At 41.3% G+C, this 26,725-nt stretch overlaps 1 protein-coding gene across 1 annotated transcript in view; it reads left to right on the top strand.

Moving 5' to 3' along the window:
- The window catches only part of LOC134357479 (inorganic pyrophosphatase-like), an 81,986-nt gene that overhangs the window by 21,024 nt on the left and 34,237 nt on the right, over positions 1-26,725 (top strand). Inside the window, exons 5-7 of the mRNA XM_063069099.1 lie at positions 5,518-5,604; positions 8,268-8,394; positions 23,128-23,255. Coding sequence (XP_062925169.1) covers positions 5,518-5,604; positions 8,268-8,394; positions 23,128-23,255 — 342 coding nt within the window. The remainder of the gene's footprint in view (positions 1-5,517; positions 5,605-8,267; positions 8,395-23,127; positions 23,256-26,725) is intronic.

Raw genomic sequence — 26,725 nt, 5'->3', positions numbered from 1 at the left:
TATATCCTGTCAGTCCCAGAAACGTCATCATCTGTCTCACTGTCTGGGGCTTGGGAGCTTTAGTTATAGCCTCAATTTGATCCGGCACTATCGCCTTCGCTCCCTTCGATATCACTCTACCTAGGTATTCTACCTGTTGCTTGCAAAATTGCAGCTTCTTTCTAGATACCTTATTCCCTCCATGCGCCAGTCTCTCTAAAAGGGTTATGGTATCCTGTTCACACTGTCCCTCACTTTCAGAGCAAATCAACAAATCATCCACATACTGTATCAATGTACTTTCCAGCGATATGCCCTCTAGGTCCGCCTTTAACACTTGATTAATTACGTGTGGTGAATGTTTAAATCCTTGCGGCATTCTGGTTGTCTCTGTATGTAAATGCAAATAGGTACTGACATATATCTGCCAGGGGAACGCTGAAAAAAAAGCCGAACACAAATCAATCACTGAAAAATAGTCTTTCTCTGGTGGAACATTAGTCAAGAGTGTGCGTGGGTTGGGAACTACCGCTGGCCAGTCCTCCACTACCTCATTCACCGCTCGCAAGTCGTGCACCAGTCTCCATTTAGATTTATCGGCTTTAAGGACAAGTAACAGTGGGGTATTACATGGGCTGTCTGTCCTTTTGAGTACTCCTGCCTCCAGTAGCCCTTGTATCGTTGGCGCTATTCCCTCTTCTGCCTCTAGTTTCAAGGGATATTGTGATCTGGGTGGAATTGCTCCCTTTTTCGGCTTTGTTTCTACCGAACTGGCAATTCTTATTCTCCCTACATCCGTGTCATGTTGTGACCACAGAATAGATGGTAACCTATCCAGCCTGTTATCTCTCTGCTGGCCTTCCTCCTTTCCCAATAACGTCAGGTGTGGTTGGGGAGTTACTTCGACCTCCTTTGTCGTTCCTACTATATCTATATCTACCTCTATTTTAAAATAGTTTTTGTCTCCCGATACCCACACCTGTGACGTAATTTTCCTCCACACGGCTACGGTTCCAGCATGCTTTACCAAGGGTCCCAGGTCTTTAGACTGATGTCCCTCATTTACTAGCAGCGTTATGTGGGGCTCAGCTTCCGGTATCTTGTACCATTTCTCCAAGGAAGTATTCCACCTGACTTGCAGGGCTGCCCCTTGTCTCCCAATTATTATAGCTTCTCCTCTTAGGTGCCACCGGTTGCCTGCCTCCTTGTGCCATCTCTCCCCTAACTCTTTGTTCTGAGTTTCGTCAAAAATCACTGTGCAATGTAACTCGGATTTGGGCGCTACGGCCTGGGGCAATATAGCCTGCACGCCCTTTTTCCATTTTTCCCAGGTTTCCCAGACCCTATCCAGAAGACATTAGCTTTCTTGACTTCCCGCACTAGTAATTGAGCAATTACTCTTTCCACACTCAACCCACTTCTGGTACATTCTAATTTTAATTCTAGTTTTAATAGGGCATCTCTGCCTAGCAAATTCATCAGAGTTCCTTTGGACACTAATATCGGCAAAACTATTCCTTTGCTGCCCATCCTTAATCTCACTGGAGCTGTACATTGTGTCAACTGTGTTTTTCCCGAGAACCCTACAGTCTTGACAAAGATTTCTCTTCATCCCTTTTCACTTTTAATTCCTGTAACCCTTTGATCTCTTCTGCTATTTCCCTTTTCTCCTGTTCTATCTTTGCCCTGTCTTCTTCTATTACCTTCCGTAGTTTCTCCTGCTCCTTTTGGTGATTCTTTCTTTCCTCCTCAGTATCCCAGACTTTAATTTCTCCATTTAGATCCACTCTTCCTGTTATCATCGGACACTGCTCAAGGGTTTCTTTCTCATAATAGGGAGGAGGTTTTTCTACGTCTTTCAGATCTGAGTATAGAGCCGAAGCCGGCTCCCTGTTATGCTTTTCCTTTTCTTTATCAGACTGCTCTTTTCGTTTCTCAGTGTCTTTTTTACTTACTATTAATATACTTCCCGTCTTTCTTAACCTTTCTCCCTCCATCCTAAAGAGTTTTAACACTTCAATTTCTTATTCCCTTTTTTCCTCTCTTTTCTTAGATTTATCTTTGGGTTTGTGATTTTTAATTAGCGCTTCCATTTCCTCACATAAGCTTACATCAAACGTTCCTTCTCTTGGCCATTTCGTGACCAGCTTTTTAGTTCTTTTTTCCCATTTTTCTGAAATTTCCACGATCTTACCTTGACACACCAGGAATTTTCTGCTCAATATTTCTACTGCTGTTCCTTTCTCTGTCATGTTGTTCTCTTTTTCCTTTTTCTATTATGGTATTTTTAGAATCTCATGACTTGCCTATTTAATAATATTTCTCTAACTCTATTTCTATGCCTAGCCTTATGGTTTACCTCACCAGCGTCTGAATTATCTATTAAACTATCTTTATCTCTTATTACGTTCTGCCCGTGCAGACCCCTACTTAGGGCGGTATCCACAGAACCTTTTCCTTTTACACCTCGCCTATGCAGACCCTTACACTTCTTAAGGCGGTATTCACGAGGATTTTTAATTCTCCTTCCCTGCCTGTTCAGACCTTCGTTTCGTGCGAAGCGGTATCCACAGGGACTTACCAACACCACGTGGAATTTTCTTAATTATTATTACTTTATTCGTACTTACCTCCACTGCCGTGCTTTTGATTAATCCTCTGAGCCTCCTTTTATGCCCAATTCTGCCAGATTCTTTGGATCGGAGAGACCCTTCGGCAGTTGCTTCACACTTCTGAGTCCTGGAGACCCCCCAAAACCAACAGAATTCTTAGTCCAAATTATCGCAAAAAACGCTCACCTTTTTTCTTTGGGTGCACCCTTAATTCTGTTAGCCCCATGAGGGTCCCCGAGGGACTGGGAAGCGTCCCAATCTGCTGTTCCCTTCCTTGCGGGTCTCTATCTGATCCTGTTTGTGACGCCAATTTTGTCGTGGTTTCTCGTTTCTCACAAACGACAAGGAGACGCAGAAAACTCGTCAAGACGTTTTAAACTTTAATTTGCAAATCAAAGCTGAGACAAACAGAAAGCTAGTAGACTGCCCATCAAGGCTTGTATACAGCATTTTTTATAGCAATTTCCTATCTTAGCTACATTATATCCAGTCGGCCTGTGATTACATATCATCAATATATCCACTCTCGACTTTCCACTTTTGTTTTACTCCCCAACTTAATTATGTCCTAGTTTACATTTTAGACCATATGTCCTCTCATCCCTAACCACAGTTATTTCTTAATTAGTCTTGCGTTGACATACTGCCACATATTTCATCACCTTACTCGCCACCGTTATCTTTCTACTTGGTTTCATTCTAGTTCTCTTCATGAATTAATAGTGAACAGGTCAAAAGTCATGGCTACATAGTGAATACTTTCTATTGAGCTAGCAGTGGTTATATAGTAAATATAGAAAATACAATGTGTGCATTTGAGTAAATACTGTAATACATGGAAAATACAATGCATTTTCCAATACCTGCGCATGGTCTCTAGCTTTCTTTGCCATGGCAATTCATGTCCACTCCCTCAAATATTTCTAGTCACAAGATATTCAGGGGATATCAAAGGAGAGCGAGTGGCAATATTGTTAGAGGAGAAATTATAGTACTAATGCTGAAGAAGCACCAAGGGCCAAATCTATCATGTAGGATGCCAACCTGTCGGAAACATACTGAGCAAATTTGCAGAGAAACGACAGAGATGTGCAAGCAGCTTTTAGCCATGCAAATACAGACTGGGAAACTGACAACATAGGGGTCAAAGAGGGAGAGAACTCACTGGAGTGCCTTCCGGGGACCTTTCTTGATCATTCTATTTCTGGTCTGATAACAAAAGCAGCAATGCTGGTCTAGGTTCTGGGAAGTGAGCCAAGCAATGTACAGGCATTTATCACTATGTCAATATCTAGAGAAAGGATATATGTAGATCTCTCTACTATAAAAATAGTCTGTTAAAAATAGATCTGGATTGGATAAACAAGAATAAAAGTTAAGGAGACACAGGAGACTTCAGATACTGGAAAATGGAGCAAAAAATCTGGAGGAGCTCAGCGGATCAGGCAGAATGTATTGGGGGAAATGGACAGTCAATGTTTCTGGTCAAGTCCTTTCTGGTGTAGTCAGTTTGGGTGCAGGAAAGAAACAGGAGGGTGTTGAATAAAGGCAGTTACATTGTACAAGAAAACAATTGGCTAACATGGACTGGGAAAATAGATTAAAGGATAAGCTATTAAATCAACAGTGACGGACATTTAAGGAGCTGCTTTATAAATTCAAAGGAATAGTACTGTGATGAGAAAAAGGCTTTATGGGAAGGATGCATTATCATTCAATAAGTAAAGGGAATTGCCCTCTGATGAAGGCACTTGCATTGTGCTGATTTTTAGGAAGAATCCAGGATTTGGATCCGGTGACAAGGAAGCACTTCTAGTATTTCTCCATGTCAAGATGGGGTGCTGTGAGGAGGGGAAACTGCAGATGCTGCCAATGTCTTTCAAACATAATGGGTTAGCAAGATGTGATGAGAATACAAAGTGAGGCTGAGTGGGCAGAAGGATTATAATGAGGAAAAATATCACTTTATCCACTCTGGAAATTTTAAAGTTAAAAGTAAATGTATTACCAAAGTACATATATTTTACCATAAGCTACCTTGAGATTCATTTTCCTGCAGGTAGTTGCAGAAAAAAAGAAATACAATGGAATTTTACGGACAAAGACTGATTGGCACAGTAGTGCGGTGGTAGTACGATGCTTCAAAGCTCTAGCAATCACCGATTGGGTTTCAATTTGCCCAATGTCTATAAGTCTATCCATTCTACCGATGACTCTGTGGGTTTCCTCCAGGTGCTCCAGTTTCTTCCCAAATTCCAAAAAGATGTACTGGTTAAGATTAGTAAGGTATGGGCATACTATGTTGGCACAGGGAGCATGGTGACACTTGTGGGCTGCTGCTAGCATATCCTTGGACTGTGTTGGTTGTTAACACAAATAGTGCATTTCACTGTACTTGGCAAAGTTTTGATGTGCATGTGACAAATTAAGCTAATCTTTAATCTCTAAAAACAACCAATGTGCAAAAGAAGGCATACTAAATAACAATAATACTGAGAACATAACTGTAACGAGTAGTTGAAATTGAATCTGTAGGTGTAGAATCAGTTCAGAGTGCTGGTGAATGAAGTTTTCCATACCAGTTGAGGAGTTTAATGGTTGTAGAGTAATAACTGTTGGTGAACCTGAAGGAGAATGAGTAACACAAAATGCTGCAGTCCGAAAGGATCCTGTGCCCTGTAGTACATGAAATTCTAAAAGACGGTACACTGGACCAACAGATAGTTAGAAAGCCAAATAGCATATGACCTTTTGCTCCCTTTTTCTTAAGTTATATATGCATAATGCATAAATCTTTCTATGGTGATTTCTCACACTCGGTACCTTCATAGCCTATTTTTTTAGTGCAGGTGCAATGACTTTGGAAAGAGTGAGAGCTTGTTTGATGTAAATATTTAATAATCAAATATTTTTATTATTTCTGCAGACTTGGGAAGATCCCTGTCATAAAGATCCCAGTACAAATTTTTGTGGAGATAATGATCCACTTGATGTCTGTGACATTGGGTCAAAGGTTAGTTGTTCAAACACTTTGTTTCTTGACCTGACTGACTCCCAGTAATCATGCTGGATAGATGCTTTGAATGGTGTTGTTAGCAGCCAGGTAAAAACAGAATGACCAGGTTATTTCGCTAACTAGTTAGCTAGAAGTTAACCAAGAGCAAATGAAAGCATTCTCACTTCCAAATCAAGAAGTGTCTCTACCAGCACTATAGCATGAGAGATCGTGGGTCATGGAACCTGGAGCAGGTGGTTACTGTTTTGGGTCAAGGCCCTGCATCAGCATTAAAGAGGTTAGAGGGAAATGGCTAGTATAAATGTGTGAGAAAGAGGGATGGTAGGTGATTTGTGGAACTTGGTTAGGAGTGGGGAAGGTTGATGAACAAATGGAGACAGCTGGGAGAGGTGGAGGGGGAAATTTAGACACAGCAACTGGTGGGTGATAGGTGGAAATGAATAAGACTAAAAATGGGGAGAGGGGAGGGGGAAGGTAGAGACAGAGACTGGAAAATGAGAGTGAAAACAGAAAAGGGAGAGATTATGTATCCAGCTAGTGGAGGGAATAGGTAAGCCATGGCAAGGGAAAAAAACCCAGATGGATAGGTGTGTAAGTGATAGGCAGATGAAACTCAGTGTGGGGGGAGAGAAAAGGTGAACAAAAGGAGAGAGAACTGAGTTAGGCCAGCAGGAATGGAATACAAGTGTGGGCTACTTTCTAGGTGGCGTATCATGCAGAACCTTAACAGAAATGTTATGGAAATCCATATATACCACATCTGTTGCCTTCTCCTAATCAACCTTCCTCATCACTTCATCAAAATACCCAATCAAATTCTCAAGACAAGATCTCTCATGCACTAACCATGTTGGTTATCCCTAATCAAATGTAAGTATCTCTTATCCCTTAGAATGCTTCCCAGCAACGTAGCTACCAAAGATGTTAGGATGGCAGATCTAGGTAAAGCACAACATTTGCTGTCCTCCAGCCTTATCGCACCTCACTAGGGGGACGGTGATGTTGCAGATATCTCAGTAAGGGCTCCCACATTTTCTTCTCTAGCTTTCCATAGTGTTTTTGGATAAACCTCGTCTGGAACGAGAGATCTGTCTACTTTCATAACCATGGCATATGCAGCACCTCTTCTGCTGCTTTATGGTCTGCTTCTACAGCTTTTCCATTCTCCAGAGTAAAATCAGAGGAGAAATAATCATTGAGAATTCTGCCTGTTTCCAGCAGTTCCATGCGTAGATTTCAGTCTAAGTTTTGAGAGGTCCTATTCTCTCCTTACTCTTTTTTTTTCCTTAATGTGCTTAAGAAATCTCAAAGGAGTCTCCTTAATTTTCTCTGCCAAGGCCATCTTTCTTGAAGTATACTCCAGTATCCTCTGTCAGAATCAGGTTTATTAACACTGATGTCATGAAATTTATTGTTTAGTGCCAGCAGTATAGGTCAAGACAAACTGAGGAACTTGAAGCTGCTCACCCTATCTACTGCTAATCCCTCAAGAAAGATTGGTGTGTGTTCTCCCAACTTCCCGTTCCTGAAATCTACAGTCAATTCCTTGGTCTTGCTGACGTTGACTGTGACACCACTCAATCAGGCAATCTGTCTCGCTCCTGTACGCCTCCTCGTCACCGTGTGCCAGCAACAGTGGTGTCATCTAGAAAATTTATCAATAGCGTTTGAGCTGTGCTTAGTCATACAAGCATGAGTGTAGAATGGAGCAGTGGGCTAAACGTGCATCCTTGAGGCACACTTGTGTTGTTTGTCTGTGAAGAAGAGATGTTATTATTGATCCAAACTGATTATAGTCTACTGAGGAGGAAATCAACAAGGCTCAGGTTTTGAAGCTTGTTGATTAGTACTGAGGAGATGATGGCATTGGTATATATCTCTAGTGATTTACTTGATCCCAGCTGCTTGTATCCGATCCAAGCCTTCTTTTACTTGACCCAAATTACAATATCCCTTAAAATCCAGGTTCCCTAACTTCCACAGTGGGCATGTGGTTAGGTGGTTAAACCAGTCGACTAGCGACCTGAAGGTCGTGAGTTCGAGCCCCAGCCGAGGCAGTGTCCTTGCCGGTGTTGTGTCCTTGAGCAAGGCACTTAACCACACATTGCTCTGCAATGACACTGGTGCCAAGCTGTATCGGCCCTTGCCCTTCCCTTGGACAACATTGGTGTCGTGGAGAGGGGAGACTTGCAGCATGGGCAACTGCCGGTCTTCCATACAACCTTGCCCAGGCCTGTGCCCTGGAGAGTGAAGACTTTCCAGGCGCAGATCCATGGTCTCGCAAGACAGATGCCTTTAATCTTTAACTTCCACAGCTTCAACTTTTACTTTAATAGGAATATGTATTCCTTGATCTCTTGCTATCTCACTTTTAAGAACTTCCCACATGCCAGAGGTCCTTTTGCCCACAAACAGTCCAGCCAAGTCAACCTTTGTAAGTCCTAATGTGATCTTCATGTATATAGGACTGGGATAGAGTATGGTGTAATCTATAAAATATCCAACAGACTTAACTAGCAATTAAATAAACAAATGGAACCAACAATATTTGTAGATTAAATGAGTCATAGGCTATATATTGATCCTCAAAATTTTTGGAATAATTTCAATTTATCGCAAATGTGAATTTTAACTTCTGCATATTCCACTTTTGTTTCTAGGTATGTTCTTGTGGTGATGTTATTCAGGTAAAAGTGCTGGGAGCTTTAGCTCTTATTGATGAAGGAGAAATGGACTGGAAAATCATTGCTATCAACAAGGAGGACCCAGATGCACAGATGATTAATGGCAAGTTCATCTAGTCTACAATGTTTGTTAAATTGCATTAACCTTTAACAGCCAGGGATAATCTTCTTGGCTCTGGATAGATTTCCAGGTGGCTTCAAGATGGTAATTGGAGAGTGGAAGTTTCAAAAGAACTAACTCCATTAAGATATTTCTATCCTGGGATCCAAACCAGCCATTTTTCTATACTCCATATACTTTGGTGATTAATTACACACTCAATCACGACAGGATAGAGGCAAGCAACAGTCCTTTATTTTCAAATGTGATTGAGATTTTCTCAAAAATTCAGGATGTTCCCTTTATGAATTTATTGTCTGAAGAATAACATTAAGTTACCTCATTTCAATCCTTTCCATTAGTGTCAGGCACAACAAAGCTGTAAATAACAAGCAAGGACTATTCTAGAAACCAGTTTCTCAGATGTGTCAAATAAAATCAGGAAGTTTCAAAACCACATACAAAATCCTATCTAAAGATAAAAGGCAAAATCATTTTGGTTTAAAAGGTAAAAGGCCAGGCAAATTTATTTCCATTATGATGAAAGTGGTTATACCCTGGAAGGTTATCGAACTTTCCTCTTTCCAAAAGTGCTCAGACCTAACGATTAGTTTTTTTTTCCTCTTCCTTACTTTATCTGAGACTAGTGGTTTTTTTTCAATAATATATAAACTATTTGGCTATCCAATGTTGACAATTAGCCCAATTTTTGAGAAAACCTCAGAAATACTCTCCCTTGAAGTTGTTACCACAACCAAGACAAGTGTGTGTACACATACAGAGATAACCTGTAATCAGTAAACCATCTACAGTATGTATTAAAGTGCTAGTTGACCTCCCAGTCAGATCCTTCCTGCAGAGTTGGAACATCCCTCTCAATGCCCATTGCCCCTGGGATAACTGCACTGAGGGCAGATGGTCATTCACCTCTTTGCGGGTTGTTGGTTTGCAAAGAGGGTGTGGAGAAGGCTGCAAGGGTCTTTGAATTTGAATTGACTTTATTACTTACATCCTTCATTTACATGAGGAGTAAAAATCTTTATGTTACATCTCCGTTCAAATGTGCAATATGCAATTATAGTAATTTATACAACAGGATAGTCAATATAACATAGAAATACAGTTGGTTAGCATGAATTAAGCAGCGTAATGGCCTGGTGGAAGAAGCTGTCCCAGAGCCTGTTGGTCCTGGCTTCTAAGCTGCGGTACCGTTTCCTGGATGGTAGCAGCTGGAACAGTTTGTGCTTGAGATGACTTGGATCTCTAATAATCCTTTGGGCCCTTTTTACACACCTAACTTTGTAAATGTCCTTTTTCTTTCTTTTTAAATCTTTTTATTCATTTTCAAAATTATAAACACAATAACAATGTTGATACAAAGAGATTGGAACAATCTTATTATTAATAAACATATACAGAAAAGATTTAAAATAACATAGGTATAATAGACTTCCAAACTCATGATGAAATTAATCATAAAGAAGAAAAAGAAATAAAAAGAAAAAAAATATATATATATACAAAGAAACCCCCCCCCCCAAAAAAAAGAAAAAAAATACTAAACCCAAAAAAAGCAAACGGAACAAAACAGGACTAGACCAATATCTTAAATCCAACACGCTCAGTAATGTCGTCAACTCCGCTCCTCTATTCATATATTTTAAGTTAATAAAGAAGATTCGGAAAGGTCAAATTACATCATATGAAAGTGTTGCGTAAATGTCCTGAATGGTGGGAAGTTCACATCTACAGATGCGCTGGGCTGACTGCACCACTGTCTGCAGAGTCCTGCGATGTTACAAGTTGTGCTAAGCAGCTGTGTAACAGAGAACTGTCTGATCTGCAGGCTGTTACAAGGGACACACACAAATACGGACTTCAAGTATTGCTGGAAGATCATCATCTTGGTGGAAGACACCCTGTGTTCTGCCTGAAACTTGATGGTCTGCCAGTAGTTTGAGCTGTCCATAGAGGAATGCAGCCAACAGGTACATTCCAGATTGCAGGAGTATGTGCTGAAGGATGCACTGAATTTGATGCAGTCAATGCAAAAGGCTCAGTCTAGAGCACTCCCACTACTGGACAGCAAGGGGCTGGGCCAGGTGGGAAAGCCCCTTAAATATTCTATTAACATATTACTCCAGAGGGCGGTATGAGTGGCAATGGTGCTATCAATTTTAAAAACTGTAAGTTAATACTATTTAATGCATTGTCCATGATGAAAAGGCTTGGCAAAGTGTATTCTTATATTATTATGAATGAAGTTTATTTTGTATAAATAAAATATATCAAAAAACTAAACAGCAGAAGGTCATAGAGTCATAAAGCATGGAAATATCCCATTCATTCCAACACATCCATGCCAACCATGTTAATACACTAATCACATCTTCCATTACTTGGCCTCTAGCCTTCAATGCCCAGGCAATTCAAGTACTCATGTAGGCACTTTGTTAACGCTGTCACAGACTCTGCTTCCACCACTGTCTCCTGCGGTTTGTTCTACTTAAGGTACCATTCTTTGGCTGGAAAATGTTTCTTCATAACTTCCCTGTAAATCTTACTCCCTGCCCAAAATATGTTTTCTACCTTTATTCACCACTAATAAGAGGAAAAGATTCTTGAGTCTACCCTATCCACACTGCTAATAATTTCATGTACCCCAATCTTAATCTCCTCCACTCCAGGGAAAACAGATCTACCATCTTCAATCTCCTCTCACTTCATCCTGATGAATCTCTGCATCTTCTCCAGTGCTCTCACATCCTTCCTACAGTGTGGTGTCCAGAGTTATACGCAGTACTGCATCTGAGGTTTGACCATTGTTTTATTAAATTGGAGAATAACTTCCCTACGCTTGTATTCAGTGGCTTCTTAATCATGTTATCTATCTGTACTGCCATTTTCAAGGATCTTTGGACTTGTAATCAAGATCACTCTGTTGCTCACTGCTCCCACCAACCCTACCGTTCATGCTTTTTGTCATGCTCATTATAACTCCCAGAAGGTATCTTCTCACACTTAACTGAATTAAGCCCCATCTGCCATTCCTCAGCTCACCTCACCAACACATTGATAGTATTCTGTAGCCTAAGACTACGTCCCACACTCTCAGCAGCTCCACCAATCTTAGTGTCATTTCTGAACTTACTGCATCCAAATCATTTATGCATATTTCAATCAGACAGCGGCCCAGCACCAATCCCTATGGGACACCACTGGTCACAGGCCTCCTATCACAAAAGCGATCCTCTACCATCATACACTCTCTCCAATTTGCCAACTTTCGCTGGATCCAATAGGCCCTAAACATTTGGACTAGACTCCCATGTGGGATCTTCTAGAAAATCTTAAATAAATCCATGTAGACCATGTATACTGCACTGCCCTCATTTATACTTTTTGTTTTGTCCTCAAGAATTTCTGTCAGGTTGGTCAGATAATGCTTGTCACTAGCCAAAACTCTTTCTGGCTACCTCTGACAAGTCCTAGTCTTTCCATGTGATCTTTAATCCTGTCCCTCAGGATTATTTCCAATAACTTCCCTACCACTAATGTCAGGCTCACAGGCTTTACCCTGCTGCCCTTCTTGAAATGGGAGACTGCCTTTGTCATTCTCCAGTCATTTGTGGCCACCAAGCCTTAAACATTTCCAGTTAAACCCCAGAAATCACCTTCCTTTGCCTCCCATAACTGCCTCGAATAAGTCTCTATTAATTTTTCATTCAACTTTATTTTCTGGGCTAAGGTGGAGTGGAGTGGAGGTAGCAGGGCTGCAGACCCCATAAATAATAAAACAAACCATAAGCTCCAGATTATGGCCACTTGTTTGGCTAGTAGCATTAAGATCCAGCTGAACTATCTTGCTCTTGTACACCTTATCACCATCTGAAATTCTGCCAACATTAATTGTGTAGTCAGCAAGTTTATAGATGCATTTGAGTTATGCCTAGCCACACAGTTGTGGATGTAGAGAGAGAAGAGCAGTGGGCTAAGCACATACCCTTGAGGTGCGTCAGTGTTGACTATCTGCGAGATGGAGCTGTTCTTTCTGATCTGCGCAGATTGTTGTCTTCCAGTGAAGAAGTCAAGGATCTAGTTGCAGAAGGAGGTACAGAGGCCCAGGCTTTGGAGCTTTTTGAAAGAAACTGTAGGAGTACTCTTGTTAAATGCTGAGCTGTAGTCATTAACCAGTAGCCTGACGTAAATATTGGTATTGCCCAGGTGATCCAAGGCAGGGTGAAGAGCCAGTGAGATTGTATCTACTGTAAAGATCATAAGATATGGAAGTAGAATTTGGCCATTTGGCCTATTAAGTCTACTCCACCATTTCTTCATGGCTGATTCATTTCCCTCTCAGACGTAATCTCCTGCCTTCTTCCTGTATCTCCGCATGCTCCGACTAATCAAGAAACTATCAATCTCTGTCTTAAATCTACCCAGTGACTAGGCCTTGACAATTGACCTTTGGCAACAAATTCCACAGATTCACCTCTGGGTAAAGAAATTCCTCCCTACCTCTGTTCTAAATGGATGTCCCACTATTCTCAGGCTGTCTCCTCTGGTCATAGACTCACCCACAATAGGAACCATCCTCTCTGTCAAGGTCTTTCAACGTTTAATAGGTTGCAATGAGATTCCCCCCTCATTCCTCTGAATTCCAGTGAGTACAGGCCCAGAGACATCAAATGCTCCTCATGTGATAAGCCTTTCAATTCCAGAATCATTTTCGTGGAACTTCTTTGAACCCTCTCTAACATCAGCACATCCTTTATCTGATAAGCGGATCAAAACTGCTCACAATACTCCAACTGCCGCCTCACCATTGCCTTATAAAGCCTCAACATTATATGCTTGCTTTCATATTGTAGTACCCTCAAAATAAATGCTAACATTGTATTTGCCTTCCTCACCACTGACTCAACCTGCAAATTAACCTTCACAGGGACTCCCAAGTCCTTTTGTACCTCAGATTTTTGAAGATACGCTCCATTTAGAAAATTGTCTATGCTTTTATTTCTGCTACCAAAGTGCATGGCCATATGCTTCCCAACACTGTATTCCATCTGCTGCTTCTCCTAGTACATAACATCCACCGATTCTCCTTTGTCTATTCTGATGGTTAGTTCTTCAAAGGATTCCATCAGATTCGTCAGGTAAGATTTTCCCTTAAGGAAACCATGCTGACTACAGCCCATCTTATCATGTGCCTCCATGTACCCCAAAACCACATCCTTAACAATTGACTCCCAATATCTTTCCAATCACTGAGTTCAAACTATCTAGCCTAAAATTTCCTTTCTTCTGCCTCTTCCTTCTTGAAGAGTGGAGTGACATTTGCAATTTTGCAGTCCTCTGCAACTATGGCAGGATCTGTTGATCTTGAAATATCAATACTAATGCCTGCACAATCTCTTCAGCCACCTCTTTCAGAACCCTGGAGTGTAGGCCTTCTTTGTCCAGGTGACTCTTCTGTCTTAAGACCTTTCAGTTTGCCAAGCACCTTCTCCCAAGTAATGGCAACTTCACACACTTCTGCTCCCTGATGTACTCGAACTTCTGGCATATTGCTGATGTTTTCCACAGTGAAGACTGATGCAAAATACTTATTTGGTTCATCTGCCATTTCTTTGTCCTCCATTGCTACCTCTTCAGCATCATTTTTCAGCAGTCTGATATCTATTCTTGCCTCTATTTTACACTTTATATATCTGAAGAAATGTCTGGTATCCTCTATAATGTTATTGGTTTGCTTACTTTTGTATTCCATTTTTTTCTTTTTTATAACATTTTCTGTTGCCTTCTGTTGGTTGTTAAAAGCTTTCAAAAACCCCACTAATTTTTGTTCTATTATATACCCACTCTTTGGATTTTATGTTAGTTTTGACTTCTCTTGTCAGCCACAGTTCTGTCATCTTCCCTTAAGAATACCTTTTCCTTTTGGGATGTCTCTATCCTGTACCTTCGTAATTGCTTTAAGAAGCTCCAACCATTCCTGCTCTGCCTTCATCCCTGCTAGTGTTCCCTTCCAATCAGTTTTGGCCACTGCCCCTCTCATGTCTCTGTAATTCCTGTTACTCCACTGTAATACTGATACATATGACTTTGGCCTCTCCTTCTCAAATTGCAGGGTGAATTCTATCATGATCACTGTTCTTCTAAGTGTTCCTGTACTTTAAGTTCCCTGATCAATTCCAGTTCATTGCACAACACCCAATCTGGAATAGCTGATCCCCTACTGGGCTGAAACATGAGCTGCTCTAAAAAGCCATCTCATTGGCATTCTACGAACTCCTCCTCGTAGGATCCAGCAACAATCAGATTTTCCCAATCTGTATATGGAAATCCCCCATTACTATTGAAATATTACCCTTTTAACATGTATTTTCTATCTCCCGTTGTAATTTGAAGCTCTCATCTTTGCTACTGTTTGGAGATCTGTATTTAACTTCCATCAGGGTCTTTTTACCCTTGCAGTTTGTTAGCTCAGCTCTACCCACAATGATTCTACACCTTCCAATCCTTTGTCACCTCTTTCTAATGATTGATTTAGTTTATTACCAACATAGCCACAACACCCCCTCAGTCTACCTGCTTGCCCTTTCGATACAATGTGTATCCTTAGACGTTTACCTCCCAGCCATCATTCAGTGATGGCCACAAAGTCATGCATACCAATCCATAACTGTCCTTATTCTATATATTGTGTGCATTCAAATATAACAACTTCAGTCCTGTATTCATCACCCTTTTTGATTTTGTCCCCCTTTTACATTGCAACTCATCCCTTTGACTGCTATTTTGCACTATCATCAGCCTGTCTTTGCTAGCAGTCTCACTAAGCACTGCCTCTGTTTGTAGACCAACTACCCCATCCCCAGCCCTGTTACTCTGGCTCCCACCCCCTGCCAAATTAGTTTAAACCCTCCCGAACAGCTCTCGCAAGCCTGCGTGCAAACATATTGGTCCTCTTCAGGTTCAGGTGGAACCTATCCCTTTTGTACAGGTCATACCTTCCTCAGAAGAGATCCAATGATCCCTGAATTTGAAACCCTGTTCCCTGCACCAGTTCCTCACTCATACATTCATCTGCCAAATCATTCTATTTTTACCTTCACTGGCATGTGGAAGAAGTAGCAGTCTGGAGATTACTGCCCTGGAGGTCCTGCTCTTCAACATTCTGCAGAAAGTTGTAAACTTAGGCATCTCCATCATGGGCACTAGCCTCCCCAGCATCCAGGACATCAAAAAGTTGGCATCCAACATTAGGACTTCATTTGCCCAGGACATACCCTCTTCTCATTGCTACCATCAGAGAGGAGGAACAGGAGCCTGAAGGCATGCACACAATGATTCAGGAACAGCATCTTCCCACTGCCATCAGATTTCTGAATGGGCATCGCACCCATGAGCACTACGTCAATATACTGCTGCCGCATATCAACAAATTTCATGACATCTGCCAGTGATGTTGAACCTGATTCTGATTCAGAATGTGTACTCTCTGCAAAGGGTAGGTTATTATCTGATTATTTGCATAACACAATTTGGGATCAGGGAGACTTTTATGGTTTTAAATTCCTGATGAGTCACAAATATTTCTTCATTCTCATCTAATGTGCAAAGAACTGTGTAACATGGTAATCATTTTGGATGCTGTTCCTTCGGGGTGTAACTGCATAGTACTGTGTTGTATTAAATCTTCAGGGAATGAATACAATAGTAAGTAGGATGTATCCATCTGTGCTGGGCTGGGCATCAAGCTAGTAACTCGGCCTCATAAAACCAGACAAATGCTAAAGAAATGGCAGGGTTGGCACCTGATCCACCACAAGCTGCGGAGAGGGGAAAGAAGATAAGTGTAAAATGTTTTCAATAGTTGGCTCTTTGCATTACTTTCCATATGTTGTGGTGCCCTGATACTTAGAGACTGAGCAGCATTTGCCAAACTCTTCAGATTTCTGTGTGTGTGTCAATAGTATTCTTCACGAGCTGCACAATGAAGTCTGTATAACTACTGGGAGAATGTCACACACATGTAGTGTAATGCACATGGTTATTGTGTATTCAGCTGTTGCCAAGCACAACTGTCCTTCAAAGCTTATATTGTCTAAATGATTTTGAGGTTTAATTGCATCTATGGTAGATGACTGAACTGAAGGCAGTATTTAATCTGAAAGTCTACATACTTACGCCATAGTTTTATCAAATTCAAACTACAGTAGCAACTTGCAGTTATATTGTGCTTTCCAATCAGGATTCAGCACATCAAAACTGTTTCAGCATTCAGTAAGAACCTGGCTGATTTGATTGCAATCTTGACTCTCCATTTCTGTTTACCTATAGTAATCTCTCACTCAGCTTATCAAGAATTTATCTACGTACCTATCTCTTAAAATATTTGAAAACTTTACTTCCACCACATTTTGAGGGAATTCTAATGACTTGTGACCCTCATTGATAAAAAAAAGTTGCCTAATCTCTGCCATAAATGGGTGACCTTTTTAAGCAGATACCTTCAAGATATTTTAATACATCTTTATGTAGCACTCCAGTTAAGCTTTTACTGCTAATGCCGTAGGGTATTTCATTTAATTGTTTCCTGTAGAAGCAGTGTGTTCTGCTGGTAGTGTTCGGGTTACCGTTAAAGATGTTCAGCTTAGGAATGTCAAGTCAGCCAAGCAGGATGGTGGAATTGGGAGAAGGTTCTAGAGAAAGTTGGGTGGAGAGGTTTTGTGACGAACACTAAAGGGGTCAAGGTTCTTTTTCTGGTGGGAGATGGAAAGAGAGATCGAGAGAACCAGTAGTGAGATTCGATCCAACCAGATTGCACGATTTGATGGAGTCCAAGATCACACACAATGCTGTGACCAGTAAATAGGAGTTATCACCGTGAGTACATGGACGCCTCCAGCTTCTGGAGCATCTGAACTCCAACTTTGTGCACATTTAACTGTTTTAGTTATAATGGGCCCTTTTATTTTTTCCTTTTTTCCTTTCTTCTTTACTAACTGTTTGATTAGGTGATGTTCATAAATATACCTGTCTGATAATTGTATGCAGTGTTTGATGTTATTTCTCGCTGATGGGTAATTACAAGTGGGCAGCATTTACACAGTATTTGCTCAGATTGGGGTGCAGGTGGCTGAACACCCTAGCTCTCCTGGTCTGGTGGGACCCAAGTCATATTGACCCTAGACATATGGAGTTTGAGAAAGGTAGTTTTCTCACTGCTGAGTCCATTAGCTTGTTAGCAAGCGGCTAACCAACCATGTTTCTACAGATATCCGGTAAAAAGGGGTTTCATTTATATTAAATACTTTATAATTGATTTTGGAGTGTAATCAATTATCTGGTAAACAAATCAAGTAGTTGTAAAATGCTAAATAACCTGCGTAGAGGCTGAAGAGAGAAACATGAGGAGTACAAAATCCGTTGTGCTGTAGTCAGAATTTTACCCAAAAATGCAAAAATACCTTTTAGTTTTGTGGAATGTAAACTTAAAGCATAACTAAGCAATTTTCAAACAAATGCAAATGGTGACCACTCACTTGTATATATCTGATTGCTGTTTATTTTCAAATGTGGCAGACATTTCCTTAAAATGTAAGGTATCTCAATACTATAAAAGCTCTAAGAAAGCTCTTGATAAAGTTGTCGAAGAAAGTGCAAAGAGAAGGTTGGCCATCAACTGCAAAAAGACCGTTTGTCACAAAACAGAAAGAAGTACAGAATTGCAAACTGAAAGTGGACAACAAAACAATTAAGCAAACATGGAAGTTCAATTAGGAAGCTCAATAGCATCTGACAGTAGGGCTGATGTTGAAATTAGAAGATGGATTGGCATTGCTAAATGCACGTTCAAGCATTTGAGCAAGATACTAAAGAATAACATAATTTCTATGGGTACAAAACTCAGAGAGTTGCGGTTCATTCCACACTATGCTGGACAATATCAGAGCAAAATGGAGGAAACTCGAAACTGCAAAAGTGTGGTTTCTGAGAAGAATGATGAAAATACAAGGAAGGACAGAATAACAAATGAGGAAGTGTTGTGAAAAGCTGGACTAAGAAGAGAGCTGTTATCATCCATCAGGAAACAACAACTGGAATTGCTAGGACATATGCTCAAGAAAGAGAAGCTCGAATATCTTGCAGTGACAAAAGAAATTCATGGAAGGAGAAGTTGCGGTGGATGGAGCATGACATTCATGAGTTACATCAGGGGATGGACTGGCGAAAGTTCAGAAGAGCTTATTAGAACTTCACAGTTTAAAGCCAGATGGAACATGATTGCTCACGTCATACACATAATGACGATGACCTCAATAACTGTTTATGTGTATAAAGAGAAGAATCTGGGGTGGAAAAACCAGTGTTAACATGAAAACAGTATAAGCCTAATCAGCTGCTGTGGTGATAAGAAATGTGAGAAAGGAAGTACTGAAAAATGGTCAAGGTATTTGAAATAAGAATATTATTAGAACTGAACATCACAAAGATGCTTTTACTGTAAACAGCTTACTCAGTTATCTGTTTATTAAAATTGCATATAATTTAATTATAAGATAGAATCTGTGTTGTGATGCTATTGTTTATGTAAGGTTGGAGACATAATACAAACTATTAAGTAAAAGTAGCTGGTAAAGTTGACATGTTAACGAAGTGTGTTCCTACCCAGGCTAGTAAATATATTTAATTTGCTTCAGTCCTCTGCGCTCTTCTGTGTAAGCAGGTTTTAAGTGAGCCAGAATTCTGAAGTAACGATTTGGAATTGTGGAATTACAATGCTATCAAAGGAAACCATTCAGCCCATCAAATTTATGTTATAGAGCAAAACCATCAATCTCATTCTCCTGGTTTTTCTCCATAGTCCCGAAACTTCATCTATCTCAAAGCCTTTTAAAATCCCTTTTGAAGGCGTTAATAGTTTTTGCCACCACTGCCAATGATGAATTGCGGATTATAACTACTCTTAATAAATTAAGAATTTCCTCAATTTCCCTTTGTATCTTCTACATAAAATATTAAATTTGTGTCCTTGTTTGTTGAACTATCAACTCATAGCTTTTCTCTGCCTATTTAAATGAAATCATGGTCCTGTACCCTTGTCAAATCTCCACTCAGACTTGCTCCAAAATGACCAATCCCAGCTTCTCCAGTCTAACATTTTAAATAAAATCTATTTTAAGGTCCATTCCAGCAAATCTTTTCTCTAGGATATTTACAACTTTCCTAAAAAAAAAATTAGGCAAAATAATCCAGTTTTGGCCCAGTCAATGTTTTGTGCAGGTTAAGCATAACCTCCCTGTTTTTCTCTGTGTTTTACATATGAATCCAAGAACCTACATACAGTAAAATCCCACTTATCTGGCACTTCATTAATCAGCACTCCCCAGTAGCTAGCATTTCAGGGCCAGCCTAGGAGCTGGTCCCAATCTAACCATAGGACAGACTGAAGGAGCCTCTCTCCCAGGTCTGCATTCTGGTAAATCAGGGCAGACCTGATTAAGCCCCAGTCCTACATCAGATTAACTGGCACAATTTAATAACTAGTGGTTGGCACATGCCGGATAACAGAGATTAAACCCTCTTAAAACATGTGCTTTCACTTTCAAGGACTGTGTATCTTTAGGGCCTTCTGAACAATTCCACAGGCTTGTGCTTATTCTTTCTGCCAATGTCTCTCATTTCATACATCTCCTTATCAGTTTTCCATTTTCTTCCTATCTGTCCATCCTACCTCGCTACATCTTCTTGTAGTTTGTCACTATCTACCTCACTTTCACCAAACTTCAGGTTTTATGTTATCTACAACAATCTGCATGTTGAAATAGTATTTTTTTCTATTTTTTTAATGAGAGATACAGTGTGACTTCTGGCAACCCACTTTTTTACCCCTCGCCCAGTGATTCCCAACGGGAGTGGTTACGTGTCCTAAGGGGCACAGAAGTTGCTGGGGGCACTGACGATTCTTAGGGGGTGGGAGGGGGAGCGGTAAGCGGCATCCTGACTTGAGGCACGAGACCTGACTGACTGTGTCAACTCACTGCCGTCATCAACATCCGATCTGCATTCCCAGTTCTTGACGATTATTTTAATTCAGCCCCGTTAATGATGGATAAATACATACGGCACAACCTCTATGTCTGAAGCTGGTGAAATCTTGACACCCTGAAAAGGCTACTTATGGTATTACTCAGTTCCAGAAGATGAAAGAAGCATTTGAAAAGCACTGCACACTCGAGTCAGTGACCTTGATAGTAGTCTCGTTGTTTCTTATAACATTTCCAAAATGACAGCAAAGTGTGGAAAATCTCATACAATTGGTGAAAGATCTGCTGTATCAGAAGTGGTCACTACTGTTCTCAAAATGGATACCAGTATTTTAAAATCAGTTCCTCTGAGTAATAACTCTGTAGCTCGTCATATTGACAATATGAGTGAAGACAGTGTGTACCAACTATGTACAGTTACAAAAAATAAAATTTGGGATACAACTGGATGAGTCAACTGTGTAAGACAATGAGGCATTGCTGATGGCATATGTACAGTTTATCAAAAATGAAAAGTTTATGGAGATTCTCTTTTGTAAAAATATCAACTGAGCATCAATATATGACGAGCTCAAAATGTATATTGAGGGTAAGAGTATTCCAATTAAGAACATGATTTCTTGTGCAACAGATGGTGTGTCATATATAACAGGTCACCATGCTGGTTTAGTGGCACTTATGAAAAAAGAAATTCCAAGTCTGTTTGCAATCCATTGTGTAATTCATGGTCAACATCTCACAGCCAAAAACCCCAGCCAGCGACATCTTTCAAGCATGACTTGTAATATCTGTTATCAGCAAAGTTAAAGCTCATCCATTAAATAGCAGAATATTTTGCCAGTTATGCCAAGATAATGAAGAGTTTGAACGCTTGCTTCTTCACACTGAAGTGTGTTGGCTGTCAAAAGGCTGCTGCTTAAAATGTTTCTTTGATCTTTTTGACACTGGTTGAATTTTTGCTCAAAGTTGACGGGAGCTTGGGAAACAAGATTGAACTTTTACGTAGAGATGTGGCATACCTAGCTGATCTGTATGACAAAATGAACATTCCAAATATGAAATTGCAGGGCGAGAATTTAAATTTAATCCAGGCAAAAAGTGCAGTGCTCACTTTTATCAGAAAAATGGAAATATATAAACAAAGCATTGGGAGAAGAATGTTCTCACAGTTTCCCTGTATGGAAAGTATGACACTCCCTTTCAAAGTTGGTGATTTGCAACAGTAGTCACCTGCAGTCACTGAAGAAGGATTTTCAGAATCAGTTCAAGGATTTGAATGATCTGGATATTGCAGACTGGGTAATTAACCCATTTCTTGCAAGGTGGAAGAACAGGAAGAGACCTTGCAAGAAGAAATAATCAAAATTCAGAATGATGAAGAAGCAAAAGTGCTCTTCAAAATTGTTGGCTTTTGTGGTATGCGGCTACACTGTTGTACAAAATTTCCTAGTCTTTGGAGAAGAGCCAAACTGTTCTTCATTGCATTTGCATCCTCCTACTTTGTTGAAAGAGGCTTCAGTGCAGTGAACCACATACTCACAAAACAGAAACCACTTGGAAATTGTTATTTGTGGGGACTTAGTCTTTTGCTGACACAATTTGAACCAGATATTTCAAGTTTTGCTAAAAACCATCAAGCTCAAGAATCACATTGATATTGAAGCTGCTATACAGTGCACAGGTACTGTGTAATCTAGGTTTAAAGGCAAATAAAAATTTAAAGCAGAATCATTTTTCTCAAGTTAGCATATGGTAGATATGTTTTTACACTGTGGGGGCACTGGGAAGTATATTGTGCCGAAGAAGGGCGATAGAAAGTATGAAAGTGCTTTGGGGGGTGTTGGGCTAAGGGAGGAGGGAAAGTCAACTCAGACCTTGAGAGGCCTGCATCGGGCATTTTCATGCCTTACAAGGCGCAGATTGGAAGTCTGTGGGGCGCCACTCCTCGCACAGTCACGAGAGCAATGTGTGGTTAAGTGCCTTGCTCAAGGACACAAACACGCTGTCACAGCTGAGGCTCGAACTAGCGACCTTGAGATCACTAGACGAAAGCCCTAACCACTTGGCCACGTGCCCACGTGCCCTCATATTGGGCTGAAAAGGTTGGGAAACACTGCTCTAGCCTAATCACAGGACAATTTACAATGACCAATCAACCTACTAACTGGGATATCTTTGGAGTGTGGGAGTAAACTGGAGTACCTGGAGAAACCATATGTTCATGGGGAGGATGTACATGTTCCGTACAGACAGTGTTGGAATGGAGTCCTAAACTCTGACAACCTGAGCTGCAATAGCATTGCACCAACTGTGACACCCCAAATATTCTCTCAGTCTTTTTGTACACATTGGTGAGTTACATAAAAGTGAGCCTGGTACTAGATCGTGCAATGTTGGGTTCTTTAATTCCCTTCAAGACAAGGGAATCCATGTGTGCATACATAATTTGATATGTACTGTTGTCATTACTTATGAAGTGTGTACTTTAGTGGGGTGCTCCATGTATGCAGACTCAATAATAAGTGAGGCAGCAAACCCTGCTTACACAAAAGTGTGGGTCTTTTGTTATGTAGCATTAAAGTTTCTTAATTTATTAAAGCTATTGTTTGTATCAACTTTATTGTTATTGCTCTGATGTGGATTTTTTTAAACTCATGAATTCTTCATTTATAACTCACAGATATCGATGATGTCAGGAGATACAAGCCTGGCTACTTGGAGGCCACAGTTAATTGGTTTAAATTGTACAAGGTTCCTCATGGAAAACCAGAAAACCAGTTGGGTTTCAATGGAGAATTCAAAGACCGGGTACATTTTGTATTGAATGTGATGTCTATTAAATCTTCAGTTATGTGGCTGAATCATTTTCTAGTAACAAGTACGTCAGATTGTGAGTTAGTCTTTATGTGCAGTGATGTGTTCTTTAATCTTCCCTCAAAATGTGGTTTAAAATTCTTTGCAGTAATTTCTTATTCAATGGAAAATGGAAATCTTGAAGAGGTTTTTTTTCATATTTCTTGAAAATGAAAAGTTTTTTCAGCTGAGATTTCTTGACACATGCAGATGATGTGGCGTTGTGTTACAGAATCTTACACTATAGTCTATTTTATAGGAATACGAACTCTACTCCCCACCCCCATCACCATCTTGAAGGTTGCCTGTAACATGTTAAGGAAGTTAATATGTGCATTAATAGTTACGTTGCATTGCATCTACTTCCCTTGAAAGAGTAATCACTCTTGATGTGCAATAGATTGTTTGTCTTTTGCATCTGTGTTCCTTCTGTTCACACTGTATTCAATTCAGTTCACACTTCTAACGTTAAATGAAGCAATAGTCAGCTTCTTCATTCCATTGTACTGTGAAATATACAAAGCCCCAGCAGTAATCAAGGTTGCTTTGTTAAGAGAGTGAGTCTGTCCATTAAGGGAATTGCAACGTTGTTTCATTTCAATAGGTTCTCTTACTTGGTAAGCAGAACAGTCTCTCTATGTCCAGTGCAGACACTCCCTCTGCTCTCTTGTTTTTCCAAATTTATTGCATAATCATAGTCATAGTCATACTTTATTGATCCCGGGGGAAACTGGTTTTCGTTACAGTTGCACCATAAATAATAAATAGTAATAGAACCATAAATAGTTAAATAGTAATATGTAAATTATGCCAGTAAATTATGAAATAAATCCAGGACCAGCCTATCGGCTCAGGGTGTCTGACCGTCCAAGGGAGGAGTTGTAAAGTTTGATGGCCACAGGAAGGAATGACTTCCTATGACGGTCTGTGCTGCATCTCGGAGGAATGAGTCTCTGGCTGAATGTACTCCTGTGCCCACCCAGTACATTATGTAGTGGATGGGAGACATTGACCAAGATGGCATGCAACTTAGACAGCATCCTCTTTTCAGACACCACCGTGAGAGAGTCCAGTTCCATCCCTACAAGATCACTGGCCTTACGACTGAGTTTGTTGATTCTGTTGGTGTCTGCTACCCTCAGCCTACTGCCCCAGCACACAACAGCAAACATGATAACACTGGCCATCACAGACTTGTAGAACATCCTCAGCATCATCCGGCAGATGTTAAAGGACCTCAGTTTCCTCAGGAAATAGAGACGGCTCTGACCCTTCTTGTAGACAGCCTCAGTGTTCTTAGACCAGTCCAGTTTATTGTCAATTTGTATCCCCAGGTATTTGTAATCCTCCACCATGTCCACACTGACCCCCTGGATGGAAACGGGGGTCACCGATACCTTAGCTCTCCTCAGGTCTACCACCAGCTCCTTAGTCTTTTTCATGTTAAGCTGCAGATAATTCTGCTCACACCATGTGACAAAGTTTCCTACTGTAGCCCTGTACTCAGCCTCATCTCCCTTGCTGATGCATCCAACTATGGCAGAGTCATCCAAAAACTTCTGAAGATGACAAGACTCTGTGCAGTAGTTGAAGTCCGAGGTGTAAATGGTGAAAAGAAAGGGAGACGAGACAGTCCCCTGTGGAGCCCCAGTGCTGCTGATCACTCTGTCGGACACACAGTGTTGTAAGCACACGTACTGTGGTCTGCCAGTCAGGTAATCAAGAATCCATGATACCAGGGAAGCATCCACCTGCATCGCTGTCAGCTTCTCCCCCAGCAGAGCAGGGCGGATGGTGTTGAACGCACTGGAGAAGTCAAAAAACATGACCCTCACAGTGCTCGCTGGCTTGTCCAGGTGGGCGTAGACACGGTTCAGCAGGTAGACGATGGCATCCTCAACTCCTAGTCGGGGCTGGTAGGCAAACTGGAGGGGATCTAAGTGTGGCCTGACCATAGGCTGGAGCAGCTCCAGAACAAGTCTCTCCAGGGTCTTCATGATGTGGGAGGTCAATGCCACCGGTCTGTAGTCATTGAGGCCGCTGGGGTGCGGCGTCTTCGGCACAGGGACGAGGCAGGATGTCTTCCACAGTACAGGAACCCTCCGGAGCCTCAGGCTCAGGTTGAATACATGGCGAAGTACTCCACATAGCTGAGGGGCACAGGCTTTGAGCACCCTGGTACTGACACATCTGGTCTTGCAGCCTTGCTTGGGTTGGGATGTTTCAGCTGTCTTCTCACCTGTTCAGCTGTGAAGCCCACCATGGTGGTTTCATGTGGGGGAGGGGTATAGTCATGAGAGCAGGGTGGGGGATTGTGAGGAGGGGTAGAAGGGGAGAGTGGAATATGTGTTGGTTGGAGGCTGACAACAGATGGCTCACGTGGGGGATGGGCAGGGGTCAGAATGTCAAATCTGTTAAAGAACAGGTTAAGTTCGTTGGCCCTGTCCACACTGCCTTCAGCTCCTCTGTTGCTAGTTTGCCGAAGCCCAATGATGGTCCTCATCCCCCTCCAGACCTCTCTCATGTTGTTCTGCTGGAGTTTCCACTCAAGCTTCCTCCTGTACCTGTCTTTAGCCTCCCTGATCCTGGCTTTCAGGTCCCTCTGTATTGCCCTCAGCTCCTCCCTGTTTCCATCTCTAAACGCCCTCTTTTTAGCGTTCAGGATGTCCTTAATGTCCTTTGTCACCCATGGCTTGTTATTTGAATAACAAAGGACAGTTCTTGTTGGAACATTGCATTCCACACAGAAGTTAATGTAATCAGTGATGCATTCTGTGAGCCCATCAATATCCTCTCCATGTGGCTCACAGAGTGCCTGCCAGTCTGTCACCTGAAAACAACCCTGGAGCACCTCATAAGCCTCCTCCGACCATTTCCTCACTGTCCTCGAGGTTGCAGGCTTACTCTTCACCAGAGGCACGTAGCAGGGTCTTAGATGCACCAGGTTGTGATCTGACCTTCCCAGTGGGGGGAGGGGAGAGGAGCCTTAACGTTAGCGTACATCAAATCCAGAGTCCTCTCCCCTCTGGTTGACCAGCTCACATACTGTGTGAAGTTGGGCAGTGTTTTAGCCATGGTAACCTGGTTGAAGTCACCCGAGATGGTAATGAGGGCACTCAGGTGCTGGGTTTGTAATCTGGCTATGACGGTGTAAATGATGTTACACGCCAACGTCGGGTTGGCAGAGGGAGGGATGTACACAACAACCACAATTGCATGCTGCGAGATTTCCCTTGGCAAATAATATGGCCGGAGTCCAACAGCAAAAAGTTCAATATCCGGGCTACAGACACGTTCCTTGATCGTAATATGCCCAGGATTGCACCATCTGTTGTTTACCAGAACCGCCAGCCCCCCTCCTTTGTGCTTACCGCTCTCAGTGCAATTCCGGTCAGCTCGAACGGTCTGGAAGCCCTCTATGGAAA

The sequence above is a fragment of the Mobula hypostoma genome, chromosome 16 (genome assembly GCF_963921235.1).
Source record: "Mobula hypostoma chromosome 16, sMobHyp1.1, whole genome shotgun sequence".
NCBI classification, from domain to species: domain Eukaryota; kingdom Metazoa; phylum Chordata; class Chondrichthyes; order Myliobatiformes; family Myliobatidae; genus Mobula; species Mobula hypostoma.
The sequence above is the reverse complement of the archived record's forward strand: the minus strand, read 5'-3'. Positions and strand labels throughout refer to the sequence as shown.